The 15,427-nt window shown below is 41.6% G+C and overlaps 1 protein-coding gene across 4 annotated transcripts in view; it reads right to left on the reverse strand.

Moving 5' to 3' along the window:
• Positions 1 to 15,427, reverse strand: part of fcsk (fucose kinase) — a 376,885-nt gene that overhangs the window by 87,638 nt on the left and 273,820 nt on the right. For 3 of the 4 annotated variants that reach the window (XM_080187245.1, XM_080187243.1, XM_080187244.1), the window contains one exon: positions 6,062 to 6,159. In XM_080187245.1, the coding sequence (XP_080043371.1) occupies positions 6,062 to 6,159 (98 nt within the window). Of the gene's footprint in view, positions 1 to 6,061; positions 6,160 to 14,117; positions 14,206 to 15,427 lie in introns of those variants that run through there. The other variant, XM_080187246.1, reaches the window with a different exon arrangement.

Consider the following 15,427-nt stretch of genomic DNA (forward strand, 5'->3'; position numbering starts at 1 on the left):
GCGGGGCAGGCTTGAGGGGCCAGATGGCCTACTCCTGCTCCTATTTCTTACGTTCTTATGTTATGTTCTTATCACCTGCCGCACCTGCAGACTGATTTTTTGCGATTCGTGCACAAGGACCCCCAGGTCCCTCTGCACAGTAGCATGCTGCAGCTTTTCACCCTTTAAATAATATTCCCTCCTACTATTATTTCTACCAAAGTGGATAACCTCACATTTGCTAACGTTATACTCCATCTGACAGGTCCTTGCCCACTCACTTAGCCTATCCAGATCTCTCTGCAGACTTTCCGCGTCCTCCAGGCAATTTGCTTTTCCACTCATCTTTGTGTCATCAGCAAATTTTGTTACCCTACACTCAGCCACTCCTCCAGATCGTCTATGTAAATGGTAAACAGTTGAGGCCCTAGCACCGTTCCCTGTGGCACTCCACTATTCACCAACTGCCAACCAGAAAAGCATCCACTGATTCCAACTCTCTGCTTCCTATTAGATAACCAATCCTCTATCACGCTAACACTTTATCCCCAACTCCGTGTACCCTAACCTTCTGCAGCAACCTTTTGTGAGGCACCTTATCGAACGCCTTCTGGAAATAATGGATAATGGAATCTTTACTCAAATATCAATAGAAGAACATTGGCATGAATACTGAATCTCATAAAACTGTTGTTTTAAACTGTCTCCTTTAATCAAGGTAAAATGTAGTCGTTTGAAGAGGAAAATGTGACCTCCAAAATCTGCCCTGACACAAGGCCATGTGACATGGTTGCAATGGGGACAAGATCCAGGTTAAAACTTATTGAAAGTAAGATGCAAACCTGAACACAAAGGAGGGACACAAATGCCTTGCTGCATACAGTCTCACAAAGTCTCAGAGTCAGTCAGTCAGCCAGAACAATTAGGGAAGATGACCCATAACAGTTCCATTATGCCAGGCAATGAAAAAAAAAATACAGTTTTCAGGATAATCACCAAGCAGAGTGCCAGTGAGGATGAAGAAATGAATAAAGAACAATATAGCACAGAAACAGCCCTTCGGCCCACCAAGCCTGTGCCGATTCCCAATCCTTATTTAGATCCACTACTTGTTGCTCATACAGGATTTCTATCTGTCTTTTTGCTCCTATTCACATGTCTATCTAGATATGCCTTGAACATTGTTAACATGCTTGCTTCCACCATGTCCACTGGTGCATTCCAGGTGCCCACTATCCTGCGTTTGGAAAACTTTTCCCACACATCTCCTCAAAATTTTTCCCTGCTCACCTTGAACTTGTGCCCTCTTGTAGCTGAACTTTCCACCCTGGGAAAAAACCTCTGACTATCCACCCTAACTATGCCTCTCATAATTTTGTAGACTTTTATCAGGGTGGCCCTCAGCCACTGTCTTTCCAGTGAAAACAATCCGAGTTTATCCAAACTCTCCTTATACGTAAAACCCTTTAGATCAGGCAACATCCTGGTAAACCACCTTTGCACCCTCTCCAAAGCATCCATGTCCTTCTCGTAGTGTGGCAACCAGAACTGCATGCAATATTCCAAACGTGGCCTAACTAATGTTTTCTACATCTGCAACATAATTCGCCAACTTTTAAACGATGTCTTGGCAATGAAGGCAAAGAAGCTTGATCACCTTATCCACCTGTGTTGCCACTTTCAGGGATTTGTGGACATCTCTCTGTATGTCAATGCTCCTAATAGTTCTGCCATTTACTGTATAAGCTTGTGGAGAGTGAAAATCATTAGGCCTTAAGACACAAGAGCAGAAACATGCAATTCAGCCTATTGAATTTGCTCCATCATTCAATGAGATCATGATTGATCTGATATGATAATCCTCAACTCCACTTTCCCACCCTATCCCCATCACACTTGATTCATTTACTGATTAAAAATCTGTCTATCTCAGCCTTGAACATACTTAATGACCCAGCCTCCAAAGCTCCCTGCGGTAACCACAGATTCACTGCTCTCAGAGAAGAAATGCCCCCTCATCCCCATCTTACATTGGTGACCCCTTACTCAGCATCTACCCTGTCAAGCTCACTGAGAATCCTATAAGGTCATAGAATCATATAACCATACAGTGCAGAAGGCGGCCTTTGGCCCATTGAGTCTGCACTGACATGCAAGGAACACCTGACCTCCCACCTAATCCCATTTACCAGCACTTGGCTCATTGCCTTAAATGTTATGACGTGCCTAGTACTCATCCAGGTACTTTTTAAAGCATGTGAGGCAACCCACCTCTACCACAATCCCAGGCACTGTATTTAGATCGTCACCACCCTCTGGGTAAAAAGACTTTTCCTCACAACCCCCCTAAACATCCTGCTCCCCACCTTGAAAATATGTCCTCATAAGGGGGGACAGCTGTTTCTATCCACTGTTAATGCCCTTCATAATTTTGTACACCTCAATCAGGTCACCCCTCAGTCTTCTCTGCTCCAATGAAAAAAACCCAAGCCTATCCAACCTCTCTTCATAACTTAAAGTTCTGTCCCAGGCAGCATCCTGGTGAATTTCGTCTGCACTCCTCTCCATCGCAATCATATCCCTCCTGTAATATGGTGACCAGAGCGGCACACTGTACTCTAGCTGTGACCTCACCAAAGTTCTGTACAATTCCAACACGACTTCCCTGCTTTTGTATCCTATGCCTCAATTGATAAAAGCAAGTGTCCAATATGCCTTTTCACCACCCTACTAACATGCCCTTCCATCTTCAGAGATCAGTAGAAAACATGCCAAGGTCCTTCTGTTCCTCAGAACATTTTAGTATCATGCCGTTCATTGAATATTTCCTTGTCAAATTACTCCTTCCAAAGTTTATCATCTCACACTTTTCAGGGTTAAATTCCATCTGTCACTTATCGGCCCATATGATCATCCTGTCTACATCTTCTTGTAGCCCAAGACACTCAACCTCACTTAACCAGTCAACCTTTGTGTCATCCACAAACTTATTAATGCTATCCCCCACGTAGTCATCTATGTCATTTATATAAATTACGAATAACAGGGGATCCAATACAGTCTGGTACACCACTGGACACTGGCTTCCACCCTCTGTCTCCCACAGCTGAACTAATTTTGAATTCACTTTATCAAATTACCCTGTATCCCATGTGCATTTGCCTTCTTTACAAGTCTCCCATATGGGAACTTGTCAAAGGCTTTGCTGAAATCTATTTAATTACATCAATTGCACTACCCTTATCTACACACTTCCTCAAAAAATTTAATCAAATTTGTTAGGCAATGACCTCCCTTTGACGAAGCCAGGCTGACTATCCCTGATCAAGCCTTGCCTCTCCAAGTGGAGACAGGTGCTCTCCTTCAGAGGTTTATCCAACAGTTTGACACATCGTATGTTTTTTTTTCTTTTAGTTTAATACTATCCTGAACTTCCTTGGTTAACCATGGTTGATTTATCCTCTGGATGTGAGAACAGGCATTGCAATATTCACTCTGGCAGGGCAGGGCGAATAAATCCTGTTAAAGTCTGAAAAAGATTAGGACTTTAAACATAAGACTACATTTTTGCTGACAGTAGGTGCAACGTACGAATGTATAATGTGAGACTCACTAGTCCGTAGTTCCCTGGTTTATCTTTAAACCCTTCTTGAATGCTGGGCTTGTATCCTCCCCATTTTATTTTGAATGCCCCCCCCCAACTCCTCTTCTGTAGATTTCCCCATTAGTAGGTAACCTTTCCCAAATCCTCCCTTATTTACTGAATCCTACTCTGCCCCAATCCAAAATTTGTTTTTGCAACTTGTCTATTTTCTTGTCCATAACAAGCTTAAATTGTGCCATGTTGTGATTGCTATCACTAAAATGCTCCTCATTACCACCTCAATCACCTGTCCGCCACTCATTCTTCTAATCTCCAACATGTACAGTCCTAACCAACTCAACCTCTCTTCATGAGAAAATCCCTCCATACCGGAGATGGAATTAGTGAACATTCTCTGGACTGTCTCCAATGTCAGTACATCTTTCCTTCAATAAAGAACGTAGGAACAAGAGAAGGCCACCAAGCCTGCTCCATCATTTAAAACCATCATGGCTGATCAGAGACTTCAATGCCTTTCAGACCCACTATCCACATATCCTTTAGAATATTGTTAATCAGAAATCTATCAATCTCTGCTTTAAACATACACAATCACTGAGCTTCCATAGCCTTCTGGGTAGAGAAAGGAATCGAAACAGTTCACCATATTCCAGGTGTGGTCTAACTGGTGTTTTGCATAATTTTAGCAAGACCTCCTGTTTTATGTTCCATTCCTTTCGAAATAAAGGCCAACATTTCATTTGTCTCCCCTATTATCTATTGAAGCTTTTGTGATTTATGCACGAGGACCCCCAAATTCCCCTGTGCTGCAGTTTTCTGCAGCCTTTCTTTATTTAAATAATATTTCAATAGTATGGTCACACTTGCCCAACTTTACGGAAGTTTTTGAAGAAATAACAGTTAAGGTACATTAGGATAACAAATTTAATTTACTTGGATCTTCAAAAGGTCTTTAGTGGCAGACTTCAGAGTAAGATCAGAGCACGTGGAGTCAAGAGATAGGTAGCAAATGGTACTGCAAATTGGTTACAGAACAGAAAATAGAGGGTACAGGTTAAAGGCAGTTTACTCAGACTGGTAAAACCACAGGGATTGCTGCTACAACCACTTTTGTTCACCATATAAATCAATTGTTTGGATCAGGATTTGAAACAATTTCTTAATTTGTAGAAAACAATAAATTGTGAACTGCAGTTAATATGAAGGAAGAATGCAACAAAATATAAAAGACATTGGTTAACTTGCAGTATGGGCTCTTAATTGGCAAATGAGTGTCAATATAGACAAGTATGAGGTGGTGCATTTTGGTAGAAAGAATAAGGAAGCCACGTGCTGCTTGAAAGATCAGAATTGGGTAGAGGAGCAAAGGAGTCGGGGTGCACAAACACAAATCACAAAGTAATAATGCAGGTTAACAAGGCTATAAAAAAAAAGGGTTTTTGAGTTGAAAAGCAGGTAGGTTTTGTTAAACTTGTATAGAACCTTGGTTAGACCACACTTGGAGATTTGTGAACGCTTTGGTCTCCATATTACAAAAGGGATATACAGCTACTAGAAAAGATATGAAAAAGATTGAAAAGAATGATACCAGAATAACATCAGAAAAGACCGAACAAGCTGGAGCTCTTTAGAAAAGATACTGGAGGGTGTCTTGATAGAGGTGTTTTAGGATTATAAAATGGTTAGATGGGGTAGATGTGGAGGAAATATTTCTACTTACTGTAGAGACCAAATCTTGAGGCCATAAATATAAGTCAATTACGAATAAATCCAATAGGAAATTCAGAGGAAATTTCTTTTCGCAGAGAGTAGTAAGAATGTGGAACTCAATTAACACATGAGATGGTTGAGGCAAATAGCTTGGATATATTTATGGGGAAGCTAGATAAATGCAAGAATGGAAGGAATGGAAAGGTTTGCTGATAATGGTGAGCTGAAGAAGGAAGAAGGTTCATGTAAAGCATAAATGCCCTGTTTCTGTGAATTTGATATTTGGTTGGAGTCATAAGAACATAAGAAATAGGAGCAGGAGTAGGCCAACTAGCCCTTCGAGCCTGCCCCGCCATTCAATAAGATCATGGCTGATCTGTCGTGGCTCAGTTCCACATTCCCGCCCTCTCCCCATAACCCTTAATCCCCTCTCTCATCAAAAACCCATCAACCCGTGTCTTAAAAATATTTAGCGAGGCAGCCTCCACCACTTCAACGGGCAGAGAATTCCAGAGATTCACCACCCTTTGAGTGAAGAAGTTCCTCCTCAACTCTGTTCTAAACCGCCCCCCCTTTATCTTGAGGCTATGCCCCCTAGTCCTACTATCCTTTCTGAGCGGGAAGAGTCTCTCCACCTCTATCCTATCCATCCCATTCATCATCTTATACGTCTCAATGAGATCTCCCCTCATTCTTCTAAACGAGTACAAGCCGTTAGGTTGTAAAATTTTATTATTCTTGAAACAGCATGCATTTGAGGATTCTTACCTCCTGGTCAATGAGGTAGACACCATGATTTTTGGCGTAACTGACTGTGCCAAGGACTGATACCACTTTGACACCATTGAATCCTTCCCAGCAAATATCTAAAAAAAGAACCAGAACATTTACAGACCATTACAATAACACATTACTGATACAGTAATCAAATCAAACATATTTTATTGAATGTATGCAAAACGGCAATTAAGTTTCAGTCTCAAACATTTATAACATAGCAGCCATCATAGTATATGACACAACCTTGGCATGATTTAGGCCTTTACACCTGTCATGCACTAAGTTAGATGATTTTGGACAGACCAATACAAAGAAAGTACCAGCCTTGTGCCACCTTGGCAGGCAAGAAATGAGATTTACGTTCACACTGCAGGTGAAGGGGGCTTCTTTGTTTGTTACTTACAATCGTCCAACACACAAGACCATTCAGGCTAACCTACTTGTGCCAGTTCTCCTGCCAGAAGAAACAATTTCTCCCTATATATACTCTAACCACCTTTCAACTTTGAAGATCCAATCTTGTATTATAGAATCTCTATAGTGCAGGAGATTATTCGGCCCATCGGGTCTGCACCAGCTCTCTGACAAAGCACCTTACACAGGCTCTATCCCTGTAACGCCCATGTATTTATCCTACTAGGTTTACCAGGTTGATTCCAGGGATGGCGGGACTGATGTATGAGGAGAGATTGACTAGGTTAGGATTGTTTTTGCTGGAGATCATCTGAATGAGTGGGAATCTCAGAGATTTATAAAATTCTAACAGGACTAGACAGGGTAGATGCAGGGAGGATAGTCCTTGTGGTGGGTGTGTCCAGAACCAGGAGTCACAGTCTGAGGATTCGGGGTAGACCATCTAGGACGCAGCTGAGGAGACATTTCTTCACCCAAAAAGTGGTGAGCCTGTGGATCCACAAGAAGTAGTTGATATCAAAACATTGAATGTATTCAAGAGGTGGCTAGATATAGCACTTGGGCCAAATGGGATCAATGCTAATGGGGAGAAAGCAGGATTAGGTTATTGTGTTGGACGATCAGCCATGATCATGATGAATGGTAGACCAGACTTGAAGGGCCAAATGGTCTCCTTCTGTTCCTATCTTCTATGTTTCTATGCAATTTCTTTAATTCACACATCTTTGGGTGTTAAGGGGCAATTTAGCATGGCCAATCAACCTAACTTGCATTCTATTGACTGTGGGAGGAAACCAGAGCACCTGGAGGAAGTCCATATAGACAGGGGAGAATGTGCAAACTGCACAGTCACCCAAGGCTGGAATTGAATCTGGATTCCTGGTGCTGTGAGGCCGCAGCGCTAACCACTGTGCCACCTTGCCAACTATTCTATGAATGATCCTAGATTCTCCAGATAACAATTCTCCAGTCATCATTCTAGAACATTTCTACTGCATCCTCTCCAAGGCCTTGACATTTTTCTTAAAGTGTGATGCTCAGAGCTGAAATATTCAGGTTGCCAAAGTGAAAGGAGATTTTATTTTATAATAACAGCAAAATACCGTAATGTTAGAAATCTGAAAATGCTGGATAAACTCAACAGATCTGGAGCATTTGTGGAGAGGGAAGTCCATACAACTTACTTCACTCCCTGCAAGTTAAAAGTGTGGCTGTGGGTACCCATGTAGTTGCCAGTTACGTCTTGTCTTTTTGTCAGGCATGTGGAATACTCCTTGTTCCAATACTACTCAGGTCGCCTCCCAGAACTCTTACTCCATTACATCGATTGGTGCTGCTTCATGCTCTCATCTGGAGCTGGAAAGATTGATCGATTTTGCTTCCAATTTCCTCCCTTTTCTCAACTTCACATGGTCTATCTCCAGCACTTCCCTTCCTTGACTTTTCTTTTTCCACTTCTGGTGATAGAATGACCGTCAATATTCATCACAAACCAACCAACTCTCACAGGTACTTCAACTACTGCTCCTCAAATCCTGCTCCCTGCAAGAACTCCATCCTGTTCTCCCAGTTTTGCCGCATCTCTTCCAATGATGCCAAAAACAGCACTACTGACAAATCTGTCTTTTTCCTCAACCAAGGGACCCCCCCCCCCCACCCCACCCCACCCCACCCCACCCCCACAACTGTGGCTGACAGGATACTCAGTTGTTTCTGACCAATCTCCTGCACCTCTGCTCTCACCCCTTCCTCTCCCTCCCAGAAACATGACAGGGTCCATCATTCGAACCAGCCTCTCATCCATTGACTCTGTCTACATTTCTGGCTGCTTCGGAAAAACAGCCAGCATAATCAAGGATTCCATGCACCCAGGACTTTTTCTCTTCCATCGAGATAAAGATACAAAAGTCTGAAGTCACATAACAACCGACTCAAGAATAGCTTTTTCCCTGCTGCCATCATCTTTTTGAATGGACCTACTTGTGTTAACTTGATCTTTCCCTACACCCTGGCTATGACTGTAACCCTACATTCTGCACTCTCTTCTTTCCTTCTCTATGTATGGTATGCTTTGTTTGTAAAATAATACTTATTTCTAATACATCTTTGGTTACTGTATCCTGGAAGAGCAATGTACTACAGAAGCCCTGGATATGCCAGTATTTCATAGCACCCTGTAAAATTCTCACTCCCACTCACAGTCATATGTAACCCAAGTATTAGCTTTGGTCAGCGGTAGCACTTCCACCTCTGAGTCAGAGGTTGAATGTTCAAGTCCCAATCCATGGATTATAATAGGGCTGACAGTCCAGTGTGGTACCAAAGGGGTGCTGCAGTGTCAGAGGTACTACGTTTTGGATGAGAAAGTAAAACAAGCTCCTGTCTGCTCTCTTGGATAGACACAGAAGATTCCATTTTTTTTTTGAAAAAGAGCAGCAGAGTACTCCCCAGTTCCTGACCAAGAATTATCTGTCAATCAATATCACTGAAACAGAAAATACTGGAAAAATCCAGCATCTGTGGACAGAGAAATAGAGTTAACATTTTGAGTCCAGTGTGACTTTTCTTTGAAATTAAAACAGATTATCTCATCATTATGTGCCAAATAAATGTCTGGCACATAGGAAGGTGGTTGAGGTTGTTGTGGAGGGGGGAGGGGGGTCAGTCATCTCAGCTCCACGACATCTCTGGAGGGAGTCCCTCAGACAGCGTCCTTGGCCCAATCATCTTCAGCTGCTTCATCAATGACCTTCCCTCAGTCATAAGATCAGAGGTGGGGATGTTTGCCAATGATTGCATAATGTAATGTTCAGCACTATTCGTGAGTCAGATACTGTAGCAATTCATGTTCAAAAGCAACAAGATCTGGACAATATTGCTCCTCTTACCTTAGCTTAGAAGGGATATTATTGCCATAGACAAGGCACGACAAAGGTTCACCAGACTTGTTCTGGGAATGGTGAGACTGTTTTATGAAGAGGGCCTGGACAAACTGAAGCTATATTCTCTATAGGGTTTCAAAGAATGAGAGATGATCTCATTGAAACCTAGAAAATACTTAAATGAGTAGACAGAGTAGATGCAGGTAAAATATTTGCTGGTGGGTGGGATTGTGAATCATTGGCACTCTTCACTCCACAGGGCCATGGAAACTCAGTCATCGAGCATTTTTAAACAGAGATTGATAGATTTCGGATTACCATAAGCGTAAAGGATTATAGGGATAGTGTGAATAAAAGGTAATGAAGTGTCCCATCAGCCATGATCATATTCAATAGTGGAACAGGCTCGATGGGCTGAACAACCTACTTCTGTTCCTATGTTCCTTATTTAAGCTTGCTATAATGTCATACATTCATCTGCAGAAGCTCATTATAAAAATTTTATTTCTCCTGTAATATAAATTATGAACATTTGAAATGTGGCATTCGTGCATTTGTCCTGATGAGTGCAATATGAAAAGCTTCAGCACCATGTCTTCTTTTTTAGCTGTTTTCAAGCTCTATCAAGTAGCTTTGTTTGGATAAAGTGCTAATAGTCGATCAGCATTAATTACCATGTTCATTGTACTCTGGGCAAAGTCCTGTTTCTTTAAGAATTTAGCCCGTTTAGATGATCACTCATTGCTAAGTGACCTTGTTACTCCTCAAGTCTTAACTTACCAAGCTGAAAATAATCAAATCAACTTTATCTTCCCAACCTTGTTACATTGAAAAAACCCTCTAGGTTCCAGTTGCAAGTTAGCATGGATTTCGGGTATTGGTGATTACAAGAAGTCAGAAATAGACCTGAGGTTACAGAGAAAAAGAAATGCCAGTCAGATTACATCCCTACTCAAGCAGGGAATGGTTTAATTAATAAGGGTTTGTTCTTTTAACTATTGGTCAAGCATTATAATTAAAACAGAAAGTGCTGGAAAATCTCAGCAAGTCTGACAGCATCTGTGGAGAGAGAATTTTGTTTCAGATTCCAGCATCCATTTTGTTTTTATTTAAGCATTGTAATTACCCTAAATTGTGCTTGGCTTCATTAGCTCAATAAAGAATTAACACCATGATCCATTAGATGTCAGGGTCAGATTTATCAAATGGTGTACAGTTGGTGTCAGAGCAGGAATATGTAGTCACATGGCTACTAGTCAGGCAGCAAGTTCCTCCTCCTCTTCTAGTATCGTTATGTTATTTACTGGCCCTTAATTGGCCAAAATAGTTTTTTTGTCTTAATGATTTTCATTAACTAGACAAACATTTTGTACAAGTGTTTATTTTCGCTTCAACTTTTTCCCAGATAGGGTAAATGCAAACTGATGGGAATTTTTAACCGTAAGCTTGATCAATGATTCTCTAGATATGTTTGGAAGCAATGCATCTTTGTCTTTCAGCCTAATGATGTTGCTGTTTGTAGGGTGAATACTGAAGCCCTTCATCTAATTCAGAGACAAATTTCCAAGTTAAAAAGCTTGCTGACTTATCAGAAAGTGTTGTGGGGGATAAACAGGCTGGAGTGTATTCTCCTTCAAATAGGAGGCCAGTCAACCATCTCTTGAGAGATAGCCAAGATGGGCTACTTTGAGACTTCGGAGACAGCCAGACCATCACTCAGCACCTTTCACTGGATGGAACTCATCAATCTTGGTAAAGGCAAAGCAGAGCTGATTAAATAATGGGCTGTTCTCCAGAGGATTAGACAGGGAATGGATATCGTCAGCATCCTGAGCTGAATGTGATCAGGGGCTTTGAATTCAGTCACGGGAAACTTTCAAGCTGAGGGAGATTAAAGAGCAGAATTTGATTAGAAGGGCACCTTTATCAAATTGCTGCCTGTCGTGGAAAAGCTGATAATGTTCACAACTTAAACTGTCAAATGTCTGGGTGAGAAGATTTATTGAAGGAAAAAAACCAACGACAGTTTGTGTCTTCAATTCCATCTTCTCCTTCAGATTAGAGAGCTAAAAGTCTGTGTTACTGTGATTAGGATCAAACAGACAGGGCGAATCGTTCAGAAACATGGCTTTATCCAGGATGAACTCAAAAGTGGTACTACTGAAGGAGCACTGCGCTGACCGAAGAACTTCACCGGTGTGAACGGTTGGAGAATCCTACCCATAGTCTCAGGTTGAAGTTAAAGATCTCCTAGAACTGTTCAAAGAATCTTGGACAATCATTATCTCTCAACCAACATCGCTGTTTTGCGTTCGTTCCTTATCTGTAGTATTTCCTACATTGCAACAGTGGTTTGTTTTATTCTTTCACAGGATGTGGGCATTACTGGCTGTGCCAGCAATTTTAGTGCCCAGCCCTAATTGTCCTTGAGGTGGTGCGCTGCCTTCTTGAACTGCTGCAGCACATATGATGTAGGTGCACCCGCTATGCTGTTCGGGGAATTTCAGGATTTTGACCCAGTGATAGTGAAGGAACAGCGATATAGATCCAAGTTAGGATGGTTAGTGGGTTGGAGGGGAACTACACTTTAAAATTACTTAATTGACTGTAAAGCATCTTGGAATGTTCTGATGTAGTGAAATACACGATAGAAATCTAAGTATTTATTTTTTTCATTTGGAGAATGTAAGATTGCTTCATTAAATTAAATCTTTAATATTTTGCAGTATTTCTTAGAAGATTTGAATCTATTGGTGAATATGACATCAAGAATTTAATTGAGAAATCCAGGAACAGAGTTAAGAGCCATAGTTCAGGGCACAACAAAATGGAGATAAGAGGATGCAAGTTAAGTAAGAAAGTGGTGATTTTATGATTTGGAGTTTGGATTTGAAAAGCCTTACAATGCTGGATGGAGGAAAGACAGGGAGGCTGAACAGAAGGAGCAAAAGAGGAGGGAGTAAAGAGGGGAGTGAGACCAATATGCACAGTTTTTTCTAATGTTCACACTTTAGCTGCCGAGGAAGGAACATGCAGCAATTGTGCTGTTGGGCAGCATGCAAGTGGAACCTTTAATGGGATAAGATAGTAGTCATTAAGGCATTAACAGAACTAGCAGCATTCAGTTAAATAATTTTTAAAATAAGTTTATGAACTAATAAGAAGCAATTTACACATATGATATGCAGTAATTGATTCAAAGAAGTGATTATGATTATAATCACTTGTTTTGAATTATTGATTTTAAGGAATATTGTTCACTTTAGTCAAAAAGCATCTTACCACAAGGTGTCATGGTAAAAGTCATTAGGGCAAAGCCATACTTTGAGAGAATATTTGGACCTTAGAAATATGTAATTTTTATCAGTCAAGTTTCAGATGGGAGAACATTTAGAACACTTTATCATATTTCATGAATAAGATTTATTCACTGCCCAGACAAGATGGACTAGTTCCCAGACACGGTGTTATGACTTAGTCTGGTTAGATAGAAACCTTTAAGAGAACCCATGAGAACATTCATTTGAACTCTGGGCTGAATGTCTTAGGCTACTTGGGACAGCCAGGAGAGGAATCAGCTTCTGGATTTCACGGACTAATAAAATACCATTATGCCAAGGAGTGGAATTACATTGGCTAAAGTATTTGATGTATTATTATTGACTTGTGTATCCTGAAAATGATTGATTTAAAGCTATTGAAAGATGGGAACGATTGATAAACCTTTGATGAACACCTGGCGGCCACTGGTTTAAAGTTCTCTCTATACAGAGAGATACCTGCCTTGTGAGTCTTGAATTGTCTAAATTTTAGTGGTATCGGCCACCTCAAGTACCCCACAATACAATAGGATGTACATTTCAAATCAACACTATGAAGCCAGCCAATCTAAAGGTATTCACATTTGGTTCTGTCTCCTGGATACACATTTCATCCTCCTGTATCTGTCTGCATTAGGTCACACACACTTGGTTACTAACAAAACAAGACACAGCAACAATTCAGATCCTGTACTATCATTAGCAAATAGTCAATAATCCTATTGGAATAGGTGGATTCTATTATGACATTAACGTAACCCCAGTGAAGCCCGCATGGTGACACAGTGGTTAGCACTATCTCACAGTGCTAGGGACCTGGGTTTGATTCTCGGTTTGAACCATAGGAACCCTACAATGCAGAAATAAGCCCTTTGGCCCATCGAGTCTGCACTGAACACAATCCCACCTAGGTCCTACCCCCATATCCCTACATATTATACCCACTAATCCCTCTAAACCTCAGCTACCCTGGACACTAAGGGGCAATTTCTTAGCATGGCCAATCAACCCAACCTGTGCAGAGTCTGTACGTTCTTCTCATGCCTGTGTGGGTTTTCTCTGGGTGCTCCAGTTTCCTCCCACAGTCCGAAAGATGTGCTGGTTAGGTGCATTGGCCATGCTAAATTCTTGCTCAGTGTACCTGGACAGCTGCCAGAGTGTGGCAACTAGGGGATTTTCTCAGCAACTTCGTTGCCGTTTTCATGTAAGCCTACTTGTGACACTAATAAATAAACTTAAACATAAAAACATAAAACCTTAACTTAAAACTTAAATTAAAAAAAATCAGTAAATGATGCACGTCAGTGCAAATGCCCCTGAAAGTTTGCATGCTGTTTCTATTTTGATCAAATAAAACTGGTCGTGGTTCTTTGATAATTAAGAAAAGAGGGACAGATATGATGGCTGGATCTTCTTCGAGTTACTCACCACAGCCATGGCTGACAATACCCGATATCCCAGGTACAATGATGGACATGCTAGATCCCTTGCAGATCAAACAACTGGGATGCTGAAACAATGCTCGAGACCAGGCAGGAAAGATGCTACAAGATTCCCAGAGAGGTTTGATGAAGCAGAAGCTGTATGCTGTACATTACTGTCTCAGAGACATGTCTACTTCACCATTAGAAATGCCTACTGAGCAACTGCAAAACATGAAACAACATGAGAACATATGTGCAGCAGAGACCAGCAGCCATGACCAACCACTGTAACCACCAGCAGCACAACCATACATAGTGACCAACAAAATGACCAGCAGCAACACAATGAGTGACCAGTAACATACCAGCAGCAGTGACCTGAAACACAACCAGAAACCTGACCAGCAGCAAATAAAGCAGGAGAGACTGGTAGCATGCCAGCAGAAATGTTCAGCAGCAGTGACCAGCAGTACGGAGCAGGAACGGCCAGCAGATCACCAATGCTTGTGATGGCGGGACAGCAGAAAATGCAGATAGAGACATGGTTGAGTGAGCATCAGACAGTCCAGTTCTCCAAGTGTAATTGGGCATGTAACCGTTTAGATTTTGGGAATTGTTAATAATTGAAACAAAATAAACAGACAAATGTTTACAAAGAATGACAAGGAATATCTAGTGATTCCACTTAGTACCTCAATTACACTTTTGTTCCCTGGTGTACTCTTCCAATCCTCCCAGCTATGCCCCAATGCGATATCATTCGCAAATACTGGCATTGGCTGATTTGTCTTTAGATCCAAATCAATAATGTAAATTATCAGCAAAGGCCCCAGCACCGATCTTTCCTGAACATTGCTTTCTACCTTCCCTCAGCCTGAATATGACCTTTTGATCCCTGCTCTTACTTTTTTTTAGTCAATTTGCTCTCTATTCAGTTATACATCTCTTGACTCCATACATCCTCACCTTTATGAGGTTACAGTGTGGTCGTCATCCTCATACAGCGTGGTTGTCATTGCCATCCTCATCAATGACGATGGACAAACAACAGTGTGGTACTTGATCAAAAATCTTTTGAAAAATCAAGAATATGACATCTGCAAGTAGCCTTGTCCATTCTTTCTGCTAACCCCCCCAAGCAGAGGTGATTCTGCCCAACCCCCCACTGACCCCCCACCCCAGGGCCAGAACACCCCATAACATCCCTCCCCCTTCCAGGATCAGACCTTCCCTCCCCCAGAGGCATGCCCCCTCCTCCCCTGGCAGACCACTCCTCTGATAACAGGTCTCCCTCCAGCCCAGACTGATCCCAAT

Source organism: Carcharhinus amblyrhynchos, chromosome 4, assembly GCF_965287045.1.
Source record: "Carcharhinus amblyrhynchos chromosome 4, sCarAmb.v2.hapA, whole genome shotgun sequence".
Lineage (NCBI taxonomy): Eukaryota > Metazoa > Chordata > Chondrichthyes > Carcharhiniformes > Carcharhinidae > Carcharhinus > Carcharhinus amblyrhynchos.